Genomic DNA, 16,237 nt, shown 5'->3' with positions numbered 1-16,237 from the left:
TTACACTGACACTGTGTGCTGATCCATTACGCTGACACTGGGTGCTGATCTATTACACTGACACTGGGTGCTGATCCATGACACCGACACTGGGTGCTGAACCATTACACTGACACTGGTTGCTGATAGATTAGACTGACACTGGGTGCTGATCCATTACACTGACACTGATTGCTGATCCATTACGTCGACACTGGGTGCTAATCCATTACACTGACACTGGAAGTTGATCCATTACACTGACACTGGGTGCTGATCCATTACACTGACTCTGGGTGCTGATCCAGTACACTGACACTGGATGCTGATCCATTACATTGATACTAGGTGCTGATCTATTACACTGACACTGGGTGCTGATCCATTAGATTGATACAAGGTACTGATCCATTACACTGACACTGGATGCTGATCCATTACATTGACACTGGGTGCTGATCCATTACATTGATACGAGGTGCTGATCCATTACATTGAAACTGGGTGCTGATCCATTACACCGACACTGGGTGCTGATCCATTACATTGATACTAGGTGCTGATCCATTCTACTGACATTGGGTGCTGATCCATAATATTGACACTGGATGCTGATCCATTACACTGACACTGGTTGCTGATAGATTACACTGACACTGGGTGCTGATCCATTACACTGACACTGATTGCTGATCCATTACATCGACACTGGGTGCTAATCCATTACACTGACACTGGAAGTTGATCCATTACACTGACACTGTGTGCTGATCCATTACACTGACACTGGGTGCTGATAGATTATACTGACACTAGGTGCTGATCCATTACACTGACACTGGGTGCTGATCCATTGCACCGACACTGTGTGCTGATCCATTACACCGACACTGGGTGCTGATCCATTACGCCAACACTGGACGCTGACCCGTTACACCGACACTGGGTGCTGATCCGTTACACTGACACTGGGTGCTGATCCATTACATTGATACTAGGTGCTGACCATTACACTGACACTGGGTGCTGATCCATTAGATTGAAACTGGGTGCTGATCCATTACACTGACACTGGATGCTGATCCATTACATTGATACTAGGTGCTGACCATTACACTGACACTGGGTGCTGATCCATTACATTGAAACTGGGTGCTGATCCATTACACTGACACTGGGTGCTGATCCATTACATTGAAACTGGGTGCTGATCCATTACACCGACACTGAGTGCTGATCCATTACATTGAAACTGGGTGCTGATCCATTACACTGACACTGGGTGCTGATCCATTACATTGAAACTGGGTGCTGATCCATTACACTGACACTGGGTGCTGATCCATTACATTGACACTGGATGCTGATCCATTACATTGATACTAGGTGCTGACCATTACACTGACACTGGGTGCTGATCCATTACATTGAAACTGGGTGCTGATCCATTACACTGACACTGGGTGCTGATCCATTACATTGAAACTGGGTGCTGATCCATTACATCGACACTGAGTGCTGATCCATTACACCGACACTGGGTGCCGATCCATTACACCGACACTGGGTGCTGATCCATTGTACTGACATTGGGTGCTGATCCATTTCAAGGACAGTAGGTGCCAATCCGTTACACCGACACTGGGTGCTGATCCATTACGCTGACACTAGGTGCTGATGAATTTCACCAACACTGGGTGCTGATCCATGACACTGACACTGGGTGCTGATCCATTACACCGACACTGGGTGCTGATCCATGACACTGACATTGTGTGCTGATCCATTACACCGACACTGGGGTCTGATCCACATACACTGACACTGGGGGCTGATCCGTTACATTGACACTGGGGGCTGATCCATTACACTGACACTGGGGGCTGGTCTATTACATTGACACTGGGGGCTGATCCATTACACCGACACTGGGTGCTGATCCATTACATTGACAATGGGGGCTGATGCATTACGCCGACACTGGGTGCTGATAGATTACAACGACACTGGGTGCTGATCCATTGCACCGACACTGGGTGCTGATCCATTGCACTGACACTGGGTGCTGCTCCATTACGCTGACACTGGATGCTGATCCATTACACTGACACTGGGTGCTGATTCATGACACCGACACTGGGTGCTGATCTATTACACCGACACTGGGTGCTGATCCATTACGCTAACACTGGGTGCTGATCCATTAAAGTGACACTGGGTGCTGAGACGTTAAACTTACACTGCGTGCTGCTCCATTTCACAGACACTGGATGCTGTCCCATTACACCGACACTGGGGGCTGATCCATTGCAGAACCATTACACCGACACTGGTTGCTGATCCATTACACTGACACTGGGTGCTGATCCATTACACCGACACTGGGTGCTGATCCATTACATTGACAATGGGGGCTGATCCATTACACCGACACTGGGTGCTGATCCATTACATTGACACTGGGTGCTGATCCATTTCAAGGACAGTAGGTGCCGATCCGTTACACCGACACTGGGTGCTGATCCATTACACCGACATTGGGTGCTGCTAGATTACAAAAACACTGGGTGCTGATGCATTACACCAACACTGGGTGCTGAGCCATTACATTGATACAAGGTGCTGAACCATTACATTGACACCGGGTGGTGATCTATTACATTGACACTAGGTGCTGATCAATTTCACCGACACTGGGTGCTGATCCATGACACTAACACTGGGTGCTGATCCATTACACCGACACTGGGTGCTGATCCATGACACTGACATTGTGTGCTGATCTATTACACCGACACTGGGGTCTGATCCATTACACTGACACTGGGGGCTGATCCATTACATTGACACAGGGGGATGATCCATTACACTGACACTGGGGGCTGATCCATTACACTGACACTGGGGGCTGATCCATTACACTGACACTGGCTGCAGATCCATTACACAGACACTGGGTGCTGATCCATTACAGCTCCATTACACCGACTCTGGGTGCTGATCCAATGAATGGACACTGGGTGCGGCTCCATGACACTGACACTGGGTGGTGATCCATTCCGCCGACACTGGGTGCTGATAGATTACAACGACACTTGGTGCTGACCCATTACACCGACACTGGGTGCTGATCCATTACACCGATACTGGGTGCTGATCACCTTCATTGACACTGGGTGCTGCTCCATTTCGCAGACACTGGGTTCTGATCCATTACACCGACACTGGGTGCTGATCCATTACACTGACACTGGGTGCTAATCCATTACACCAACACTGGGTGCTGATCCATTACATTGACAGTGGGTGCTGATCCATTACACTGACACTGCGTGCTTATCCATTACATTGAGACTGGGTGCTGACCCATTACAGAACCATTACAGTGACACTGGCTGCTGATCCATTGCACCGACACTGGCTGCTGATCGATTACACCGACACTGGGTGCTGATCCATTATACTGACACTGGGTGCTGATCCATTCCACCGACACTGGGTGCTGCTAGATTACAACAACACTGGGTGCTGATGCATTACACCGACACTGGATGCTGATCCATTACAATGACACTGGGTGCTGATCCATTTCGCTGACACTGAGTGCTGCTCCATTACACTGACACTGGGTGCTGATAGATTACAACGACACTTGGTGCTGACCCATTAAACCGACACTGGGTGCTGATCCATTACACTGACACTGGGTGCTGATCCATTACGCTGACACTGAGTGCTGATCCATCACACTGACACTGGGTGCTGATCCATGACACCGACACTGGGTGCTGATCCATTACAGTGGCACTGAGTGCTGATCCATTACGCTGACACTGGGTGCTGATCAATTAAAGTGACCCTGGGTGCTGAGACGTTAACCTTGCACTGGGTTCTGCTCCATTTCACGGACACTGGATACTGATGAATTACACCGACACTGGGGGCTGATCCATTGCGGAACCATTACACTGACACTGGATGCTGATCCATTATACTGACACTGGGTGCTGATCCATTATACTGACACTGGGTGCTGATCCATTACACCGACACTGGGTGCAGATCTATTACACCGACACTGGGTGCTGATCCATTACACTGACACTGGGTGCAGATCCATTACATGGACACTGGGTGCTTTATCCATTACACCGACTCTGGGTGCTGATCCAATAAATGGACACCGGGTGTGGCTCCATGACACTGACACTAGGTGCTGATCCATTACACCGACACAGGGTGCTGATCCATTACACTGACACTGGGTGCTGATCCATTACGCTGACCCTGGTGCTGATCCATTACACTGACACTGTGTGCTGCTCCATGACACCGACACTGGGTGCTGATCTATTTCACCGACACTGGGTGCTGATCCATTACGCTGACACTGGGTGCTGATCCATTAAAGTGACACTGGGTGCTGAGACGTTAAACTTACACTGCGTCCTGCTCCATTTCACGGACACTGGATGCTGTCCCATTACACCGACACTGGGGGCTGATCCATTTCATTGACACTGGGTGCTGCTCCATTGCAGAACCATTACACCGACACTGGGTGCTGATCCATTACACTGACACTGGGTGCTGCTCCATTACACCGACACTGGGTGCTGATCCATTACACCGAGACTGGATGCTGATCCATTTCATTGACACTGGGTGCTGCTCCATTTCGCAGACACTGGGTTCTGATCTATTACATTGACACTGGGTGCTGATCCATTACATTGACAATGGGTGCTGATCCATTACACCGTCACTGGGTGCTGATCCATTACACCGACACTGGGTGCTGATCCATTACATTGACACTGGGTGCTGATCCATTACATTGACAGTGGGTGCTGATCCATTACACTGACACTGCGTGCTTATCCATTACATTGAGACTGGGTGCTGACCCATTACAGAACCATTACAGTGACACTGGCTGCTGATCCATTGCACCGACACTGGGTGCTGATCCATTATACTGACATTGGGTGCTGATCCATTTCAAGGACAGTAGGTGCTGATCCATTATACTGACACTAGGTGCTGATCCATTACACCGACACTGGGTGCTGCTAAATTACAACAACACTGGGTGCTGATCCATTACATTGACACTGGGTGGTGATCCATTCCACCGACACTGGGTGCTGATAGATTACAACAACACTTGGTGCTGACACATTGCACCGATACTGGGTGCTGATCCATTATGCTGACACTGAGTGCTGATCCATTACATTGACACTGGGTGCTGATCCATTACACTGACACTGGGTGCTGATCAATTACACTGACACTGGGTGCTGATCCATTATACCGATACTGGGTGCTGATCCATTAAATTGGCACTGGGTGCCGATTCATTACACTGACACTGGGTGCTGATGCATTAAATTGACACTGGGTGCCGATCCATTGCATGAACAGTGGGAAAGTATGAGTAAATTTTTTGCAGCTGCATTCCATCTCACTGCCATGCTAGATAGCTGCTGGGTCACATAATCATCCCTATATGGTTCCGCCAGTATGTTTTTGCAGGCTTCTGATCCCTGAGGGCACGACAACCACGTGCGATTTAGTCGTCATTTCATGTCTACATTATTGTATGCCTGAATCCCCGAACAAGAACCTTCAGGTCCGGCATTTGCTCCGAGCGGGGCGGCAGCTGCGGGGCTTTCTCCCGGTTACAGGCCCGGGGGAACAGCTGCCATCTTGAGAGGCTCAGGTTGGCGCAGGGCGCATGCGCGGCCCCCTTGGGCAGGAACCAGGAAGAGAGAATATTGTGAATTTCTATCCTGGACTCACAGTGCTGGCTTTTGTAAACTCCTGTTACAGGCTGTGAGAAGGGCAGCATTTATAGACCGCAAACTCAAACCAAACATCAGAGGTTGGATTCTGCTGTTGTTGCTGCTGCTGCTTAAAAGGAGCATACCTCTCCAGGGAGCAGCGCAAGCTTGTGCAGGAGAGCGACGGCTGTGAAAAGCGTGACTGGGCTGGATGTCACCGAGGTTCTGGTCGCTGATTGGAGCATGGGCAGGTACAGCTAGAGTGGCGAGGTCGGGGCGAAGGAACGGCGAGAGATTGCAGAGGGATGTAATCGGGGTCCAGGAGAGGCGTGAGTTCGCGGCCCAACAGAGGTGTGGGCCCAGGGGCAGCACGGGCCAGCCCACACTGTGATATGTGTGTGCACTCGGTCCATGCAGCAGAGCTGGTCTCCAGTCATCTTGGTTAATCCTTGCCACTGGACCAAGACCAAGCTTTGTCAAGCCCGTGTGGTGGCTGGTGTGCAACGGCCACCACATGTTTAAAAAATCCACGCACAGGCATCTTCCACCCTTCAATATGCAGTTCAGGACCTGGAATATTCGGTTCTTCATTGAAATACCTGTGAACTCATCAAACTCATCCCTTTTTGGTGGGAAACAAGTCATCCTCGATTCGAGGGACCGCCTAAGAAGGAAGATTGTCTGCGGACACATATGCACATGCATGCACGCACATACACACACATGTACACAAATACACCATCACATACACACAAACTCATACTAAGACGTGCGCATAGTAACACACACAAAGATATACATACATACATAAACATACATAAACACATATATATCTACATACACACCAACACACACAATATAGTTTAATGTGGATGTTTGTGGGAATGCTTCCTGTACACATTTTATCTCTGGTTACCATTCCCTTCAATCAGCCACGTTCTTTGTGACAGCAGCTGTATTAATCACTCCTTCAATTGAGTTGAGAGAATATAGCGAGGTTGAACGTGCTCTGAACCCTCTGGTTTTGACACGCACCAACCTGTCCCTGAGGAATTGTTACTCAGTGACCTGACAAAATGAAAACCCTCAATGCACTTGTGGGGTGAGAACACCCCCAATTACCATGGCCAGCAGCTTTGAGATTTCCTCTGTTATTAAGGACTTTCTATTACTAGAGCCTCTACTTTTCAGGCATCAGAGCATGTTCTCAATTCACTAAAAATACCGAGCAGGGAAATCACAAACACATTCACAATATTAGCATACAAAACAACCAGCACAATGGGTTTCTCCAGTGGAATCCCTGATGTATGCTCCTGATACAGTGAAACTCCGATAGAATAACCTCCTTATACAGTGCGACTCCGATAGAATAACCTCCTGATACAGTGAAACTTCGATAGAATAACCTCCTGATACAGTGCGACTCCGATAGAATAACCTCCTGATACAGTGAAACTTCGAGAGAATAACCTCCTGATACAATGAAACTTCGATAGAATAACCTCCTGATACAGTGCGACTCCGATAGAATAACCTCCTGATACAGTGAAACTTCGATAGAATAACCTCCTGATACAGTGAAACTTCGATAGAATAACCTCCTGATACAATGAAACTTCGATAGAATAACCTCCTGATACAGTGAAACTTCGATAGAATAACCTCCTGATACAGTGAAACTTCGATAGAATAACGTCCTGATACAATGAAACTTTGATAGAATAACCTCCTGATACAATGAAACTTCGATAGAATAACCTCCTGATACAATGAAACTTCGATAGAATAACCTCCTGATACAATGAAACTTCAATAGAATAACCTCCTGATACAATGAAACTTCGATAGAATAACCTCCTGATACAATGAAACTTCAATAGAATAACCTCCTGATACAGTGAAACTCCGATAGAATAACCTCCTGATACAGTGAAACTCCGATAGAATAACCTCCTGATACAATGAAACTTCGATAGAATAACCTCCTGATACAGTGAAACTTCGATAGAATAACCTCCTGATACAGTGAAACTCCGATAGAATAACCTCCTGATACAGTGGAACTTCGATAGAATAACCTCCTGATACAGTGAAACTTCGATAGAATAACGTCCTGATACAGTGAAACTTCGATAGAATAACCTCCTGATACAATGGAACTTCGATAGAATAACCTCCTGATACAGTGAAACTTCGATAGAATAACGTCCTGATACAGTGAAACTTCGATAGAATAACCTCCTGATACAGTGAAACTTCGATAGAATAACGTCCTGATACAGTGAAACTTCGATAGAATCACCTCCTGATACAGTGCGACTCCGATAAGATAACTTCTTTTGCAGAATGGACCTCCGGGAATTCAGATAAAAGAGAAGTAACTTCAGAGATTGCATGTTGTATTCAATGCTACTTCAGAATAATTATCTGTTTATCTTGGCACCCGTGTGTCACTGTACTGTCTGTCGCCTCAGTCTCTGTGTGTCACTGTGACATCCATCTCTTCCATCTCTGTGTGTCACTGTGCTATCTGTCTCCTCAGTCTCTGTGTATCACTGTGCTGTCTGTCTCCTCAGTCTTTGTGTTTCACTGTCCTGCCTGCTTTCTTTGTTGATTTTCTCATTGTTTCATTCTGCTGTCTCTTTGCTTCTCTTTGTTTGCTTACTGTTATTTTTCCAATTTAAGTCTTCAACATTTTTTTCAGAAACACGTGAAGACCGAACGAAGCGACTCTTCAGGCATTACACAGTTGGATCCTACGATAACTTTTCATCTCATAGGTAGGAGAGCTCATCTACTTTGTCAAGAGATATTTTGCACTGGGCAGGGTGAAGGGATGATATTTTTGGGTTTCAGTGCATGCCAGACTGAGGCAACGGCTGTGAGCTCCCACTGCTGGCTGTGTGGGCTCTATCGGACTTAGGCCTGGGCAGATACAACCCTCTAACTACTGAATATGGCAGTGAAATTGGTCTTTGCCAGTAGCACCAAATGGACTCATAGCAAATTGGCAGCCTGTTTTGCACCGCGCACAATTTTCTAATCTTTTCACGGTGTAAAATATATTGTCAATTTACTATGTACCCTATCATGCTACTGGCGAAGATGGATTTCACTCCCTTTTAGTCCTGTCTCTGTCAATAACAGCTCAAAAGGATGGCTGGTGTGGGATATGAAATGGCCCAAAGGTGAACTAGCTTCGTACACTTCTGAGTTCAAGTTGAAACACAATGTTGGCACAGAGTACAGGGAGAGTTACCCTATCTAACCTGCGCTGTACCTACCCAGGGATTGTGTAGAGGGATGCTTTACTGTGTATCTAACCCGTGCTGCACCTATTCGGGGAGTGTTTGATGTGACAGTGTTGAGGGAGCTTTACTCTGTATCTAACTTGTGCTGTACCTGCCCTGGGAGTGTTTGATGGAACAGTGTAGAAGGAGCTTTACTCTGTATCTAACCTGTGCTTTACCATGGAGAAGGGGTGTAGATGGGGTTGAAGGATATGAGGAGAAGATGGATAGATGGGGCTGAGGGATATGGGGAGAAAGTGGGTAGATGGCTTGAAGGATATGTGGAGAAGGTGCTTAGGTGGGTTGAAGGATATAGCGAGAAGGAGGTTAGGTGGAGTTGAAGAATATGGTGAAAGGTGGGTAGGTAGGGTTGCAGAATATGGGAAAAAGGTAGGTGAGTAGGATTGAATGATATGGGGAGAAAGCAGGTTGGTGGGGTTGAAGGATATTGGGAGAAGGTGGATAGGTGGTGTTGACGGATATGGGGAGAAGGTGGGTAGATGGGGTTCTGGATATGGTGAGAAGGTGGCTAGGTGTCTGTGTCGCTAAGTTACTGTGAATAAACTCAGTGGCCTATAAATTTGGCTCCGTACTACTAAATTCTGGTGCGGGCTATGCCAGATGCCATTTTGATAAGGGCCAAACAAGAGATCTTTACCCAGATCTGAAGCAGGCGCTAGGCCATATTTAAATAAGGGGCCTACCACCTGCTTCTAATCTAATCCCTCTTGCAAATTTGTTTTGTGTCTGAGGCAGCCAGCGCCATCGCTGTTTGTCCCTGGGAAAACCACCGATAAACAACACGGAATTAAAAAATGGTCAGTACTTACCATTATCACCGCCAATCCCGGTCTCGAGATCTCCAACCTCACTCCCAACTCCAACCTCCAGGACCACCCACCCGCCCCCCCCCCCTTCCTCCGACCCTGGGTCTGACCTCCTAGCTGCACCCTCTCCCACCCTGACATCATTGCCGAACCCCCCAACAACACTGCAGGCCCGCCCCTCCGATCTTTTTCCAACCCGGGCCCCGACCTCCTAGCCCTCCCGATATTATTGCCAACCCCCCAGCAATACTGCAGACCAATGTTCCTGTTTAGCTGCATGGCCACTCAGCTGTCAGAAGCTCCCACATAGTACGCTTGCTAGTTTCTCAATGGAAAAACGAACATTCCCAGAAGTTTGAATGGGCTGCGCGGCCCCTTAAAGGGGCCAAGCACCCAAAAAATAATACAGGGAACATTGCTGTAGGCCTCCTCAGTCTTCCTCCGTCCCTGACCCCGACTTCCTAGCCCACCCCGACAGCAATGTCAAACCCCTAGCGATATTGCAGGCCCCACCCTCCCCCCCACCCCCATCTTCTTAGCTGACCCCCGACAGACCTCTGATCACGGACTCTGAGGCCCACCCGTTTCTCCTCCAGATGCACACTATGCGATCCAATCACTTACCTGGAAATATGAGCTTCAATTGGAGCTTCAACCTGCACGGCTCCCACCGCAGCACCATCTACATGATAATGAGATCTGAGGACCAAAATCCAACACTGCTCTAACCTCCACATTTGAGAGCAGACTGTGTGCACTCTGCGGGTAAGGCACCCAAAAATGGACGCTACCGAATTTCTATTTCGACTGAGTTATCGGGCGAGGCTTTCACTTCCTTGTAACAGATTTGCCTCCCGGATAGACGGCAGCAGCCCAGGTGCCTGTCACACTACAGCGGGAGACAGTTAAATATTCTCGTCAAAATACTCACATTTCACGGCTATCCACCTCAGAGGCAGGAATTTTGTGATACCACAAGATCCTACAAATCCCCTGGGAGGACAGACGCACCAATGTTAGTGTCCTCGACCAGGCCAACATCCCCAGCATCGAAACACTGACCACACTCAACCAGCTCCGCTGGGCGGGCCACATTGTTTGCATGTCTGACACGAGACTCCCAAAGCAAGCGCTCTACTCGGAACTCCTACACGGCAAGCGAGCCCCAGGTGGGCAGAGGAAACGTTTCCAGGATACCCTCAAAGCCTCCTTGATGAAGTGCAACATCCCCACCGACACCTGGGAGTCCCTTTCCAAAGACCGCCCTGAGTGGAGGAAGTGCATCCGGGAGGGCGCTGAGCACCTCGAGTCTCATCATCGAGAGCATGCAGAAACCAAGCGCAAGCAGAAGAAAGAGCATGCGGCAAATCAGTCCCACCCACCCTTTCCTTCAACGACTGTCTGTCCCACCTGTGACTGACTGTGGTTCTAGTATTGGACTGTTCAGTCACCTAAGAACTCATTTTTAGAATGGAAGCAAGTCTTCCTCGATTCCAAGGGACTGCCTATGATGATGATTACATCAGCAATTTTTCAAATTGTTGTGCAACACAGGCTGTAAGAAAATAGGCTGAAGAATTTTCTCTTAACTGCAGGATTGTAGGGGCCTCTGATGAGTGCAACCGTTGGTAATGGGGATGTATTGTGTAAAAATGTGCCATTGCTCAAAGGCCAAATGAGCGCAATTACCACGGCATGCCACTAAGCTGTGCCCAGACGGTTCAAGTTTCGAACCCCTGTGATGGGTTAGGTGATCACGGTAATGGCTGCAATTGTCCTCAGGACCCCTGGGTTAGGGAGTGGTCAAATCATCTCGGGTGTCTGATCCTGGTCATTCCTCAGTTTTCCCTGCCTGAAAGACTTCCGTGTAGGTGTTGGTTGAGGACAAGATCAAGCTTGTCTGTACTGCCCTGCCTGTCGACACTCCCTGTTGGGGCTCAGATATGAAGATATGAGGAATGGCTGGGTGGATGAACTTCTGGAGAGCTACCAGCACATGTGGAACCTGTACCCTAGCAAGTGTCAGTGTCTCCAGGAGACGAAGGGAGAAAATTAGTAAAATTAAAAAGCCCCAATTTTGTGAATGTCAAAAGTGGACAACGGTTGCCTGTACGGGGCAGGCACTCCTGCACTGGCAGCTGAGAGGATGGCTCGGCCCCATGAATGCGATGGGAATCCTTCCTAAACTCAAAGATCCATAGATCTGGGAAAAGCTTGTGCGGTCTGCGGCACACTCAACTGGGAATGCAAAATCCAATTGGGACAGCAGCTTTTAAAGGGCCCTGGTTCTGTGATAGCACACTCGTCTCTGAGTCAGAAGGCGGTTGGTTCAAGCCCTGCTCCAGGACTTGAGAGCATTATCCAGGCTGACACTTCAGTGCTGTACTGAGGGAGCCCTCCGCTGCACTGTCTTACAGATGAAGAGTTAAATTGAAGCCTCACATGTCTTCTCAGGTTGATGTAAAAGATCCCATTGCACTATTCGGAGAAGAGCAGGGGAGTTCTCCCCAGTGTCCTGGCCAATATTTATCCCTCAACCATCATCACTAAAATAGATTAGGCTGGAAATCCTGGCCTACCCGGGTCTGTACGGAGTGTATACCGACCCGGGAAGGCATCGCAAAAGCCAGTTTTCAGCACACAATGTGCATGCGCTGAAAACCGTCTTTTCCGATCTGTCAAGATCCTCCGCATATCGGGTGCGAGGACATTTGCTTGGGCAAGATTGCAGGATTTACCCATATCTTGCCCAGCAAATGTCCTCAAAATTCTTGCGCCGATAAAACCAGGCATATAGCCTACTTTTCCAGGCATAAGAGATTAAAAACATACAAAAATATAATTAAATTAAATTAAAAAACACATATTTTTGAAAACCTTGCGCACTACGTTACATTTATTTTTAACCATAATTTTCAAAAACTCGGGAAAAAAAATTTCTCTAAGATATTTATTAACTTTCATTTCAATTAATTTTAATTATATGAGGTGTGTTTTTTTTATTTTTTATTATATGCGTTTAGTGTGAGTTTTTTCTCATTAATAGCAATGAGAACTTGTAGATACGGAGTTCTCATTGCTATTAATGAGAAAGATGTGGAATACTGTACCTGATTGGCTGAGCAGTCACATGTGACTGCACCTTCTGCGTGGGAACCTGGAGGACAGGAGCACACTTCGCAGCGCGGGAAGAGAACGTCTCCCCAACGAAATCCCACACTCCTCTCGGACCACCAGGTAAATTCGTAGAAATGCTTCAGGTCCGAGGCGATTGCCCGCAGGAAGCCTCCGACAGCAATTTCAGCCCCATTATTTGGTCATCGTCCCTGAATTCGCGACCCCTACGGTGCGTACGAGGTGTGCACGCGTAAGACTTTTCGAAGACAGAAAAATACATTTTATTCAATGATTTAAACATTTAAAATTCTATTAAATAAGGTAAGTTTATTTTTAGACCTTTTAAAATGTTAATTAAAAAATTTAATTTAATTTTTATTTTAAATAATTAATTAAATTCCATTTTGATTAATTTAAATACTCGATTTAAAAATATATATTTTAAGTACTTGTGTGTTTTGGGGATCCCCATTCATACTTATGGTTTGTTCTGTAAGTATGAATGGGGATCCACCTACTTTGATTGGTTGGGCTGGCCCACATGATCCTAGGCACGCATACGAAGCGCTTACATGCCTGGGATGCATGGGCTTTTATGCAGCCTTCGCAATAGACACAGGACCACAAGTCTCCATACCTCCAGGACCACCAAGTAAATTCGTAGAAATTTTTCAGATCAGAGGCATCCGCCCACAGGAAGCCTCCGGCAGGTCATTTCTGAGCCATTATTTCATTGCTGTATCTGGGACCTTGCCGTATGCAAATTGGCTGCTACGTTTCCTACATTATGACATCAGTCAGTGAATTCAAAGTACTTCATTGGCTGTGAAGTGCTTTGGACATCTTGAGCGGTGCTATATAAATGCAAGTTATTTTTTCGCATATGTTAATCTGGGAACACAGCAATGCCGGTGCCCATTGAAATCAGTGGGTAAGAACAGTAACATCTGCTATTCCTACTTCCTCCACAGGACTGTGCTGTTTTATCTAAAAACAATTGGTTAGCCTTTCTTCTCACTGCACTTGGGTGTAAATGATCATCTGGGCCGAGATTTTCCAGGGTGTCAGCGGGTCAGATGGGAAAATGTTTTATTTTGACCCACCGCAATGTGCCTTTCCCAATGTCAGGTCTATCAACACTGAGCAGACCCGACTGACAGAGGCGGGCGATGCAATTAAACTCATTACCATCTAATTGACAGATGATTAACAGGCTTTTTAAACTTACCTTTTGATATTAACTGCATGACCACGAAAACCACACTATTCGGGGACCGTGGCTGTCAACCTGAGGCATGAGTTCTTGGCCATTGCTCCAGCTGATTACTTGACAGCTTCAAATGTACAGTAAAAGCTCCCACCTGACAGATTATCACTTTGCTCAGCCACAAGCTGTTTCTCAGTCCATTTCCAGCACAGATTCTGCAGGTTTTCTACTCTCCATCCAGTCTCACATCTTTGGAAGAACTCTCTCACAATTGACGGAATGCTTCTGTCATCTCTACTTTGCCTGCCATCTATTCCATCAGCATGGGTGCCCTTTGTACTATCTCACCTTGGTCCTCAGAATACGATCACGATCAGCCCCAACACCAGCAGCACCAGGCACACAAGCAGCACCAACAACAACACCAACCTTCTCCGCAATCACTGATGCTGCACAGGACAGAAGGCATCAGCACCCATTGCTGTCCAGGAGGCCAGGCATGGCCTCACCATGTCCAGATTTACTTCACTTGACGCGGTACACCCTGGATGCCACATGGTGCGCCAGTTTGGCACCACCCCACACCAACACCATAAAGCATCCCTACAATGTCCAAGCCATTCCTTTCACACTCACCACCATTAGAGGATGAGAGAGGAGAAATTATTATGGAGAATAAGGAAATGGCAGAAATGTTAAACAAATATTTTGTATCTGTCTTCACAGTAAAAACATAGAAACACAAAAATTTACAGCGCAGAAGGAGGCCATTTCAGCCCATCGTGTCCATGCCGGCTGACAAAGAGCCGCACAGCCCTTGATCAGCAGCCCTAAAGGTTACATATAAACCTATGTACAATGACGGAAAGGCAAAAAACACCCAGCCCAAACCAGTCCGCCTCACACAACTGCGACACCCCTTATACTGAAACATTCTACATTCCACCCCAACCGGAGCCATGTGATCTCCTGGGAGAGGCAAAAACCAGATAAAAACCCAGGCCAATTTCGGGAGAAAAAATCTGGGAAAATTCCCCTCCGACTCATCGAGGCGATCGAAACTAGTCCAGGAGATCACCCTGGCCGTATTCTATTCCCTGCAGTACTTTCCATTATATCTGTGCCGTCCAACAAAAGGTCATCCAGTCTAATCACAATTACCAGCTCTAGGTCCGTAACCCTGCAGGTTACTGCACTTTAAATGCCCATCCAACCATCTCTTAAAAGTGATGAGGGTTTCTGCATCCACCACTCTTCCAGGCAGCAAATTCCAGATCTCCACAACCCTCTGCGTAAAGAAGCCCCCCCCTCAAATCCCCTCTAAACCTTCCACCAACCACCTTAACACTATGCCCCGCGTAATAGACCCCTCCACCAATGGAAATAGGCCCTTACTATCCACGATGTCCAAGCCTCTCAGTATTTTGTACACCTCAATAATGTTTCCTCTCAACCTCCTCTGTTCCAAGAAGAACAAACCCAGCCTATCCAATCTGTCGTCATAACTAAGATTCTCCATTCCAGGCAGCATCCTAGTAAATCTCCTCTGCACCCTCTCGAGTGCACTCACATCCTTCCTATAATACGGCGACCAGAACTGCATGCAGTACACAGAAGACACAAAAAGCATACCAAAAATGGTGGCGAACTTAACATAATTAATATAAGTAGAGAAAAAGTGCTAGAGAAACTAATGGGACTTAAAGCCGACAAGTCCCCTGGACTTGACGGCCTACATCCTCGGGCACTAAAAGAGATAGCTGCAGAGATAGTGGATGCATTGGTTTTGATCTTCCAAAATTTCCTAGATTCTAGAACGGTCCCAGAGGATTGGAAGGTAGCAAATGTAACACCACTATTCAAGAAAGGAGGGAGAGAGAAAACAGGTAACTACAGACTTGTTAGCCTGGCTTCAGTCATCAGGAAAAGGCTGGAAGTGATATCAGGGCACTTAAAAAATCATAACCTGATTAGGCAGAGTCAACATGGTTTTATGAAAGGAAAATCATGTTTGACAAATTTATTAGA

General features: G+C 47.1%; 1 protein-coding gene across 1 annotated transcript in view; it reads left to right on the top strand.

Annotated features, from left to right (window-relative positions):
• Positions 1-16,237, top strand: part of shank3a (SH3 and multiple ankyrin repeat domains 3a) — a 1,463,579-nt gene that overhangs the window by 1,012,384 nt on the left and 434,958 nt on the right. The window contains exon 14 of the mRNA XM_070897277.1: positions 8,473-8,548. Within this exon, the coding sequence (XP_070753378.1) occupies positions 8,473-8,548 (76 nt within the window). The remainder of the gene's footprint in view (positions 1-8,472; positions 8,549-16,237) is intronic.

The sequence above is a fragment of the Pristiophorus japonicus genome, chromosome 13 (genome assembly GCF_044704955.1).
Source record: "Pristiophorus japonicus isolate sPriJap1 chromosome 13, sPriJap1.hap1, whole genome shotgun sequence".
In the NCBI taxonomy this organism is placed as follows: Eukaryota; Metazoa; Chordata; class Chondrichthyes; family Pristiophoridae; genus Pristiophorus; species Pristiophorus japonicus.
Note: the sequence above shows the minus strand (reverse complement) of the source record. Positions and strands in the feature narration are given on the sequence as shown.